The sequence below is a fragment of the Aptenodytes forsteri genome, unplaced genomic scaffold (genome assembly GCF_000699145.1).
Source record: "Aptenodytes forsteri isolate BGI_AS27 unplaced genomic scaffold, ASM69914v1 Scaffold62, whole genome shotgun sequence".
Taxonomy (NCBI): domain Eukaryota; kingdom Metazoa; phylum Chordata; class Aves; order Sphenisciformes; family Spheniscidae; genus Aptenodytes; species Aptenodytes forsteri.
In genome coordinates, this window is record NW_008794595.1 from 2,557,819 (window position 1) to 2,569,828 (window position 12,010).

General features: G+C 39.3%; 1 protein-coding gene across 1 annotated transcript in view; it reads right to left on the reverse strand.

Moving 5' to 3' along the window:
* Positions 1-12,010, reverse strand: part of RDH10 (retinol dehydrogenase 10 (all-trans)) — a 38,254-nt gene that overhangs the window by 24,435 nt on the left and 1,809 nt on the right. Inside the window, exon 2 of the mRNA XM_009272663.1 lies at positions 11,428-11,666. Coding sequence (XP_009270938.1) covers positions 11,428-11,666 — 239 coding nt within the window. The remainder of the gene's footprint in view (positions 1-11,427; positions 11,667-12,010) is intronic.

The window sequence follows — 12,010 nt, forward strand, 5'->3', positions numbered from 1 at the left end:
GCTTTGTTGATGTGTAATTGCTTCATACATATGCAGCAGTATATATCATTGTTTAAATCACTAATTGTATATTTATACTTCTTCCCTCCAGATTTTGCAAATCTTTGATTTCATATGGCTATGAAAAATGAAGCACATTCTCACAGGTTGCCCAGAGAGGCTGTGGAAATCTCCATCCTTGGAGATATTCAAAAGCCATTTGGACATGGTCCTGGGCCACCGGCTCTGGGTGGCTCTGCTTGAGCAAGGGTGTTGGACCTGATGACCTCCAGGGGTCCCTTCCCACCTCAACCATTCTGTGATTCTCCACTTAAGTCAAGTATACCAACTCCCTGCTCAACAGCACATCCCTCTTCCTCTCACAGAGGAAGAAGTTCATAGTGCAGAGACCTTGCACTCTTTGTCCCTATGTTAACTGCGAGTTTATCAACACAGAATCTTACCTAACTGGAAAGGATGCTGATTCCTCTGCCATCTCTCTCCTCTATCTCCCCTACAGGAGCTCTTGCCTATAATAAATTATCCTGCTCTGTCTGAAACAGTGTCTGTTCTACTTCCATTTCTCCTTCTCCTTTCGTCTCAAGCCCTTTCAGCTGGAGAGAGGGTCCAATGAAGCAGTGCAGAGCACCTAGATGAATTTCTTGTGGAATTAACATACTTTCAGCTGAGTCCAGAACATACACATACCATACCAGTTTCAAAAACTAATGATGTCCCCCCGGCTATTAGATGCCCTCCAGTAACTACACTTCCTTGCCAACTTCTTAAGGGTATTCTGAGCCCTCACAGACAATTCTGCCTGCTTTGAATTTTAATGGCTTTTAAAGCTTGGACAGAGCAATCATATTGGATTCTTGACAGCTAGCAATGAACAGGGAGGAAGACAGTATCTCTGCTTAAGCAGTGTAAAAGTGCACAACATAAATTGCCAATGATGTTTGTTGTGGTTGTCAAATGCCAAACTAATCTAAAAGCTGAGAAGGATTAGTAGTAGGTAAGATGGCATGGTAAGAGGGCTGTTGGAGGCCCAGCTATGTGTTTAGTCTGCCTTACACTGCAAAACAAGCAAGATACAAGTCTAGACTGAAGTGGAACTTAGGAACAAATGTATAGTATACATGCAGATTTCTCCAGCCAGCACAAATTTAAGACATAACCAAGCATGAGAACCGAAGTTTTCAAAGTACTCATACTCAAAAGCTGACCTCTTCCCTCCCGCCCAAAGGCATCTTATTAGACAAGTCGATATTTACTCTCCACAAATATTAATCTGATTATACTCTCAGACTATCATAGCTACCAAACCACAATTACTATTCAATTTAAAGCAAGTATTACATGGTTGGCAGCAGCCACTGAAAAGTAACATGCAGTTTAAAGAAAGTGAATCCTTCTGCTCAGATCTACCGTGTCAGCATTTGAGCTTTCCATATACCCAAGACTAACACAGAGCTCCAACACGGCTGTGACAGTCTAGTTACACTCCTGTAAACTCAGGAACTTAAGTTACAGTCCCAGTAGGTAGCACCAGCAACCTCGTATTCTTCCACAGGCAGATCTGTCAGTAAAGTTGACCTAACTTGCATTTATTCAAATGTCAAATTTGAAATTACTTTAGTGTTTGCTGGTCAAGTGATATAAGAAGTTAACACTTGGCTACTCTTTTCCACAAAAGCTGGTTTAAGCTCTGTTGAAGTCAAGCAACTAGAAATTCTACTTTGTTTATATACTGACAAATGGCCGTGTCAAAGGATTTGTAGTGTTTCAGAGCTATGTTGACATTAGTGTAACAAACACATTAGTCCCTCACCTTCATTAGCACAAGTTTGCAGCAAATGTCCAGCCATTTGGAGAGCAGTTATTTATTGCCAGCTATTTGATAATCTTGACAGAAATGAAAACATGTCCCTATGAGTCAGTGAAAAATCCACATAACAAATTCATTTTACAACTATTACATAAGAGCTCAGAATATTCTGTTCAGCGAACAAGAACACAATCCAACTTTTAAATACACATTTTTCTCCAGCTTGCCATAAGCTTAGTCATCCTCTGGAATATTTAGTAAAACTTGGTATTTTAGTCTGCATGTTTTCAAAAAATTACTAGAGAACAGTACTGTCAGAACTACTTACGGAAAATATGAAGTTATCATTCAAGTTTTACGATTTATGCAACAGACTTTTCAGGAAGTGGCTAAACAGAAAAAGATTGTCTCACATTTTATAGACACCTTAAAGGCCAGTACCTCCATAGAACTGCAATTGCTATAGTACTTTCATGCAGATGAAAGCTGAGTCACGTTACTCATCCTCTCCAACTCAGTCACTAAGTCATTGTTTTGAATCAATTACTTTATAAAAAGGAAAGTGTTTATGCCATAACTGAGTATCTCACAAGAGGAACAAGATTAGAAGGAAAGCTTCCCTTTTCACGTAATAGTCTTTCTTAGTGGGAACAGAAGAATAAAGAAGATATTATAGTTGAATGGAAATGTAGCTTCAAAGTTTGTTGAGGCAACAGTAAGACCCTAGAAGGCTCCAACTTACTACGAAGTAACTCACTGAATGAGAAGTAACATTTTTAAAATGCATAGAATTAGAGGTTTTTAAAAAACAGAAGGTGTTCCTGTTTCATACTTCTCCCCACCCTCCCAAAAAAGGGTCTGCAGAAAATAAACAGTCTTAGCGGGTAAACTTTCGCTTCATAAGCCAACAAAGGCTAAAATGACAAAAAAACTCCAGCCAATACAGTGACCAAAACAGTGGCTAATACAATTTTCAAAGAGTCTACTTGCACAGGCATTTTAACCAAACACCAACAAACTAGTCACTTTCTTGGGGGTGAGCTTTCAAAGACAGAGAGATACTTCCTTCCTTTGCCTGCCTGCAGAAACTATGCTCGCTTCCCACAAGCTGAAACATGGCTCTGGCCTGTTCTTTCCACATTCAAACAGCATTAGTACAACTGATTTCCAGAGAAGTCAAACAGTGCAGTAGGCACAGAGATCATTGCTCTCAACGGTACACAACAGCAATCATAGCATCGGTGCAATGCAAATAAGCTAGAGTTGTTAACACAACATTATTTGATGTGTTCAGAACACTAACTTACCTTTCTCTAAGGGGTTTTTATAGCGTGTAATTAAAATACGGCGATGTCTTCAGAAGTCGAGTTGTTACATTCAGACTGTTATGCCAGTGGTGGATTTGCTATAGCTTGGAACCATTTATGACTATTTAACTATTTAGAGCCTATAAATCCTATTCCAGAAAATGTCTCCAAGAATGAGGTTTCATTAGACAGCCGCAGAGGTCCTGTTCACAGCTACGTGGTTTTATCCTATTCCTCCTCACCCCTTCCCCAACACACACACTGGCTAATGCAAGTCTGAAATGTTGATGAGGTGATTCTAGTCTCTAAACAGAAAAACGAATCAACTTGGCCAAGAAAATTAACAGCTTTCCTCCTGCCCTCCGGACAAGTTAGTGAGCTGAACTGGCTTGCCCAAGGATCAGATGAATACCAAAACTCGTGCAAGGTAAGATGCATATTCAAGGGATGGTCCCACGTGACAGCTTGCCACCACTAAGCTGCCTTGTAGTTTCATCCTAAGTGAACAGAAATTTTGGACAAGTTACTTTTAAGCATACGCTCAAGCGCTTTTCCAAACCAACGCTGAAAGGGGAGTGCTCGAGAAGCTGTCACACAAGTTCAAACAGATGGCAGAAGTGACCAGCACCAAGGCACATTTAGGTGCAGAATTCAACAGCCAAACAAACTTGAATTTCAAAAGGCTCACACCAAGTCAGCCACCTCTGCTCCGCAGCTGTTCCGGCATTCCTTGGCCTACCATGCCTTCCCATCCCAGTTGTGATAACTCACTTGTGTCAAGTGCTAATTTGACTGGCATATAAATCATTATACTAATATAATTATTTACAAGAACAAAGTGTTTATTCAGAAGTGTAAGCACAGATGTAAATCTCTCCCCCGTTTGTGACATATCTTCTTTCAAACTAAACCCTCAGAAACTGAGATTCTACCAATCTCAAAGTCTATGCCTACTCACCTACATTGTAACTGCATTTTGGAAGACTTTTTCTTTTTTTTCAAGAAACTAAGAAGCCCAAGACCACAGGTAAAAGCAGATAGCATCACATGTAAATCAGCTTCAGTTTGTCTTTGCAGAAAGATCTCTACCATTTTTCACAAAAGACAGACAGGTATCCATAACTCAGTTTTACCATCAGTGTGAATAGCCAGAAAACCTCAAAGGTCAAGGGAGCAAGGTTTATCAAGAGAGTGATGCTCTGGCTTTTACATACAGAGGACTGTGGAAAGGTTTAGTACTAGAGATACATGACAAAAACCCTCCCTCCCCCCCCAAAAAAAAAAACCCAGAATGAATCAAAGCATGAGAAGCATTGGGAAAGAATAATACTTCGCAGCTGATAAAGCCAAAAGTAGAAAAGATTTTAAAAATGCGGTGCTAAAATGGCAGGGATGGTGCTAGAAAACATAACATCCATCTTTCCTCAACCTGTCTACTCAGAGTAATTGATGACACTGAGAGCTACAGAAAAGGATTGCTCACCCACACAGATCAGTTAAGACAGGTCTTAGGCAGTGATGCAAACGTTCTGTTAGCAGGACACTTAGCCACATCATAATTAGGATTGCTTTTCTCCACAGTTGAGCACAGGAACACTCCTGCTTTCTAGAATTCTGCTATAGTCGCTTGGTTATTACAGAAAGTTAATAACATAATGAGGTCTCATTAACTTAGCTGCTTTTCATAAAATAAAAGCGGATGTTACTTGTAGATAGAAGAATCTGGAACTTTAAACTCCATTGCTCTCCTAACCTCCACAGGACAAGAAAGGCATACACATAATCTTTTAGACTGAGTATTTCACTGAAACAGTGAAGAGCCACCCTCTCCACTTCTAGCGAGGTTAGGCACCACGCTGGCAAAGACTATCATTCCATTCAAGGTTTTCCTGTCTCCCCAAATCCTTTACAAGTAACAGCATAATATCAGACCAAAGTCAGTGCAGAAGTTTTTGCTTATTCAGCCAACCTACCTCATTCCATAAGAAGCAGGAATTTAATCATTGCACTGATCGCTCATCCAGGACCATTTCTTCAGAGTAGATTAACAATCCTGAAAGCATTCATATGGTTTGCTGACAAGTCTCCAACCCTCAGAAAAAGTCACAGGAGACTGAAGAGTGAGATTATCCCAAGTGCCTTACCTCTGCAAGCTATACTGCAATTCCAGCTTTATTTTAGATGGCTGTGGAATTGCAAGCTACTAATAACTGATTAATACTTCAAATATGTTTCAAATAGTTTGAGAAGTCTTGGCATGGTCTTTTCAGGACAACTTTCCCTTTCCTTAATGGAATTTTCACATTGCTTTTCTGTGAAATATATTACTGTTTTCACCTAAACTCTTCAAGCTTCATATAGTTTAGTGCATGGAAGTAACTGGCTGATCACACCTTACACTGCCACCCTGGACACCGATCTACAGGCAACAAACAATCCACGGGTCACAGTCTGAGAATCTCTATTTTCTGTCGTTTGAGAGTCTAAAATCCATGCACCTTTCAAATGGCGCAGCAAATTAATTTCCAAAGTATGCCTGAGAGAAGCTGTCGCAAAAGCTCAGGTGTAACTGAAGCAGTTTAAGGAAAACTTTCTGAATGGTCATTTCAGATTTGTTAACTGACTGGGATGAAAATCAAATGCTTTACATCATTAAAGAGAAGGAAGGGAAATGCATGAATTCAGCTGCTGTTTGAACAGAGAGGTCAGCATTCTCTACCACGCAAGGAAGATGCTCTAGCACAGAAAGTATATGTAGGAAGGTTGGTGGTGTGAGTAACACGTTCAAAGAATCTTCAACACAATTTTCTCACTGCCTGATGGAAGTGTTGCTAATTAAACAAGTCAAGAGTGCTATAAGCTGTTTTGTTCAGGCTCCTTGATATGTAACTACTCATTTATCATCAAGATACAATGGAGAACCATAACTGAACAGTCTCGATAGACGTCAGGGACTAGAGCTGAGTAACTTGTGGAACAACAACAGTTCTGTGGGCAGCACTCTGGAATCCCAATTATAGGTGCTTGAATTCATATGGTTCTTACACAAGGCAAATGAAGGGGTGTTTTGCATAAGACTAAGACCCACCTACCACCCCATCCCAACATGCTTAATTATGCTTGCTGACTCTTCTGATGAGTACATTGTCTGAGGAGTCATTTTTATTCTCACCCATGTCTACTCTGAAATGAATATAAGATCACTTCTACAGCCAAAGCTTAGACATCCAGGTACCTAACTAAATGGTTTGGGTTGGTGTCCCCCCAAAAAAGGATCAGAAAACTTCCAATGATTTTTTTTGAAAATGATCACTACAAGGCTAGATTACAGATACACACAGATTGCAAGATACAGCTTACAAAATTAAAGATTGCATGCTGGTGACAACCGTGCTTGACACAATGCTAGACAAGCTCCTGGTAGACCATAAAATAAATCTGTGAGGAAAGCTCTGAGCCAGTAGTCTTGTGCCAACTCAAGCTCCAGAAATAGATGTCCACCCATTTATTGTCTAAAACTTGTGTTAAGTACATTCCTTTATAAAATGGGAAAGTGCAGTTTTCTAGAGCATGCATCTGTAAGACAGTATTTTCTCAGTTGACAGATTCCCTCTATTTTCTTGAGAAATGAACCCAAAAACATATGAACTGCAGAACCATACCAAAGCACTTATAAGTTTTAAGTACAACTAATATGACTATTTCTGTAGCTAAGAGTATGACTGCTTTTTCCTTCATATTCACTACCCAGCATGCTACCACAGTATATGAAACACATGTGCTGTCCAGGGTAATTTACTGGTGGCATGTAGTTGGAATCATTGTGCAAGGGAAGAGTTAGTTTTGATGACACTTTTTGGATCACATGCACATGTTTTACTTGAACTTGATCCAACTCATTTTTCAAAGAAAAAAGTCAAGAACTTGTAGATTAAACTTTGTAAGTAAACTTACGCATCTTGGGATACATTATCATGAAATTAAAAAAAATAAATCTATTAAAGCAGCTAATTCCACTCATCCAAAACGCTAAATATAGCTAGCTGGCCTGTCAGTGGAATATTGTGTCTATATTTGATCATAGATACTAGAATCCTAGAGATGAAGACAAAAATCAAACTGCTATGCCAACAGGCCACAAGACTTGGCATGGTATAGTTTCAAATAACATAACTTAAGCTGTCTTTTCTTCTGTAGAAGATTCAGTGTGCACACTAACTGTAATACTTCCATATTTAAACTAAACAAACTATAGGCATAAGTGAGCTTTATTTAATGCCAAGAAGCTTGAAGAGACTAGAATAACAATACGTAAGTATTGACACATTATAGATAAATATAAGCCACTGTTATTTTCCAAGGCTTTAGCAATCCTGTCAGTCTAATTAGACTGACAACTACAGCAGCTGCATAAATAGGCATTTGATTTAGTAACTCTGCATTAACTTTCTTTCCAAGGTACACTTAAGTTTTAGACTATTTATGAATGCCCTAATTACTTCAGTAGTATTTCCCTCTTTACTCAGTATTTATCTCTTCCTGTATCAATGTCAGGCAACCTAAAGGGTTTGTTCTATTCCTACAGAGACAAATGTACCTGCATAACTTCAAAAATCAGGTAGTTTGTAAGTGAATGAATGTAACTACTCCGGTTAAGACGGCAGTACGAAAGTCTCCAAACTCTGGGCCCTAGTCTCCCACTACATGGATTTTTTTTTTTTATAAATATGACAGAGCTGGAGCTGAATGGTTTTGCTTCCCCCTTTTGGTAAGTTGAAGAGAACTCCTCTAGGAGGAGAGCTTTAAGCTGAACGTTTTGGAGGATCCACATGACAGGGAAGTGCAGATCACTGTTCTCTCAGATAAATATGACAGCTGGAGCTGAATGGTTTTGCTTCCCCCTTTTGGTAAGTTGAAGAGAACTCCTCTAGGAGGAGAGCTTTAAGCTGAACGTTTTGGAGGATCCACATGACAGGGAAGTGCAGATCACTGTTCTCTCAGAGCTGAATACCGAAGATCTTCTGTACAGAAGGACCTTCATGTCACAGAACTTCACAGACCCTGGTCATTGCCTTGCCCCTGCCCCTCCATGAGTCTCATTCAGCAACCATATCTAGAAGGATTTCCCAGGTACTATGCTGATGTACAATATTAATACCTACTTATCCAGCAATAGCATTATTCTTCCAGAAAAAAATGTTAGAGTAGGTACAAGAATCTCAAATTGTCCTGAAATAGGAGTTTGTACAGTAGTTTTATTAAATACAGTTCCACAATCTAAACCACATTATTTTGATACTTCACTTAAGCTTTATTGTAAAACCACAAGAAAAGCAAATATAGGAATAACAGTTTTTCTAAAACTGATAAAGCAACAGCTTTATCTTATATTGTGATTTAACATTCTTCAAATCTGATTCCTGACATATCACAGGAAGAAAATTTCCTAGTCTGCAGAAGTTCAGTCTCATTAATTGAGAAGTGCAGCCAAGTAAGTTATTATTCTTGCAACAGACTGGCAGGAAAGATAGTGTTACACTCCTGCTACAGTTTTATGCATCTGCAAATTATAGTAAACCAAAGCTGGCTTGTTTCAAGCCGGGAACAGATTTTGTCCCTATGTTTTCAATATCAGAAGCATTCAAGTTATCACAGCATGAAATAACAGGTTTTTAATACTGCAGTGGATTTTATGCTGTGGAAATTGCTACATGATGCAGTGGTGACATGTTTATATAGAACACTCATAGGAAGGATTATACAAATCATGAATGTCAGCAAAATGGAAAGCATCTGTTTAGGCTGTGAGATGCTGCTAAGGCTCTCTTGACTGCCAGTTTGTGATATGGTACACAGCCCAGTTGGAGTCACAACAGCAAATCAGCGAGACTTTCATGTCACTGCCTACTGCAGAAGTTAAGCAGTCTTCAGATCGTAGCTGCTAACATAAAGCAAGCTCAGATCATCTGCATTCTGCACGGAGAGCAGGCAATCAATCTTATTTCAGATGTTTCAAGGGGCCAGTACTAGAGCCCCATTTTAGGTTTTATAGAAGCACACTGAGGCTTGATTAATGATCAAGGGATGACGAAGAATTTCTGTCACACAATAAAAAAAACAAAACCCCAACAAAAACTCAGAAAGTACAGACACTTAACTACTGAAGCAATATTACATGGAAGATCCATGTCTTTATAAAATCTTTTTACAGCTTTTTGGACAAAACACCCTCCAAGAATAGTTAAAAGCCTACATAATGCTCCAGAGTATTAGATTTGCTTTTGGACCACCAGTTTAGCTGACATGGAAAAGACTAGCTGTATAAGACTTCACACATCTAGACACATTGTTCTATTTAAGTCAGCATTGACTTGCATCAAAAAAGTTGGCTTCAAATCAGCTGATTCAGATGATATCTTATGAATTAAGTACTATTACTTTTAATAGAAGTCCACCCACTGTTGGACAAGCCAACCTTTTCTGGGATTGTGAAGGGGAAGACAAGGAAAAAAGCTTTGCCAACAGCAAAAAAACAAAAGAAAAAGCAAAGCAGGACACAGGATCTGCAGAAGTGTACATATGAACAGATCCTCAATTAAATATAAACAGTGTTGACTGCTCCTTAGAAGCTTAAGCCAAGATCTCAAGTTCCACAGTTCCGATCTAACTATACCTTCTTGGAATATTTTTTTTTAATTTTAAAGTCATTTCACACTAACATTTAGAGATGAATGAAACTTATGAAAACCCAATGATAGCAATACTGGACTCTAAGTTTAGTTTTTATTTCTGTAAGAGACTCAGAACACAGAGGGTGCTTTAAAAAGGTCTCTGAAACAATGTTATGAATAAGTGTATGACTTAGGCCTGAAGGAAGAACAGCTGGAGAATTTAGGATCCTCCCATATTTTAATGCATGGTGATGTCATAATTTAGAGTTCTTAGAAACTGTCAATTCGGCATTTAAACCACATCAATAACAGTCATTAAATCTAGTGCACATCTCTGTTCGCTTAAGCATCAATTTAACTTTTATGAAGGGGAACACACAGAGCTCTTAGTTGTAGGAAGTCGTACAAGCTTTCTCAGAACTTTTCTAATTGCCTTAAAATGTACTTTCAGAGTTTGAAAGTGTTTCTAAACACACTATCTTGTGTGCACTGAAGTTTAAGCACTCTCTCTGCAAGCTTTACAATACATTGGAAAAAGACTGCTCTGCCATTAAGTGTTTCACAGTGCAGATTTGAAGGGGCTCCTTTAGGGTTATGAAACAGCATTTCACTTCCATGTTAAAAAAAGTTTGGTTTGGGAGGGCCTTCTAAGTTTTGAAGATGAGGCATTTTACAAAATTTTATTATGAAAAGGTAAGACCAGCCAAAGAAGGCTTAAGTTAAAGTATATTTCAGATTGCTTAATCCTTTGATTGTTATGCAAGTGTATTTCATAACCTTACTTGAAGGACCAAAGAACAGTTTTAATACTAACAATGGGCTCAGTCTGACAGCTAATGCTAACCCAAGTGTGCATCATGCTCTCCTTCAACACTCCAGTTTATGTAACTCCACACTACTGTGGATTTAAAAATAAACCACACAGGAAAATAAGGTTTAGATGGACAAAAAAAGTAAGATCACATAGGTTGTTCTCCTTGATTAGCATCTGCTAGTTATGGGGACCATATCACCCCAGAAACCATATTAAAGATTTCCTTACTTCTACTGGCAGCCCCCAGAGAAAGCTATGAGGACAAATACACAGGATTCCTGAAAAAGTGTTCTTGGCTTGATTTCTTGAGAAATCTTTTTCGCTTTTCCTCCCAGCCTTCAAAAGGAACAATTTGCCTCCAAGGCAATTCAAACAACACTTCCAGCAGGGGTTTTAAGCATTTTTTCCAGAAATGTGTAAGTTTGCTATTGTAACCATCACTAAAACAGCATCTTAAAGCTGCTAACATGCTGGCAGAAGACTATGGGAGGAAGCCTGAGGTGTCATTCATTAACAGTAACAACCTTTAAGCAGATTCAGAGGTTATGCTTGCAAAGGATTTCATATCCAGGGCTACAGAAAAGGGCACAAGACTTAGAGCTCTGGATTCTAGGAGGCTATAGTTGATGTAAAACAATTTGTTAATAATTTTAATACCCACCATTCCTGTTAAACAGAACAGTAAGTTAAAGATAAGAAACTCACAGAGTGGTGAGCTTGCAAATGAAAGGACAAGTATAAAACTCAAAGAGACAGGAGTTAAGAAACAGCAGTTAATTTCCCAAAATTAACTGACAAAAAGGGCAGAAGAAAGGAGTTTATAGTTACCCAAAAGTGTGCGTGACAGTTGACCATCATGGTCCTCTCAATAAGCTCATCAGGACACTCCAGAAGATGGTGCCCGGAGACCACACCAGCATTGTTAACCAGGACAGACACCTCACCAACCTCCTTGCGGACCCTCTCAGCTGTTGAGTAGACATTTTCTCTTTTACCCACATCACAGGTGTACGTGTAAACCTGCAAGTTGCAATGGGGCAGCGCATCTTTTTCTCCATCTCCAGCTACTAAGGAACACAGACAAGAGAACGGGGCGGGGGGGAAGGAGGGGAGAATAAAGTTCTTACTTGTATTTTGACATTCAAACAAGTAGTCAAGTGGAAACAGCAAATACATTTTCATTACGGTAAAACTTCCATTTACTTTGGTGTCACCACAGTACACAAGGACTCATCCATTTACTATTGCTACCAAAGTATTTTTTAAAAAGCTGCAGGTTTTAAAGCCGCAGGTTTTAAAGCCGCTGTTGGAGTCCAACCTGGAGCAGGTCTCCGCTCCCCACCGCGGAGCCCGGGCACAAGGCCGGCCCCTACCGGCAGAGGCACTGACGGGGCGTTTGACGCCCCCGCGC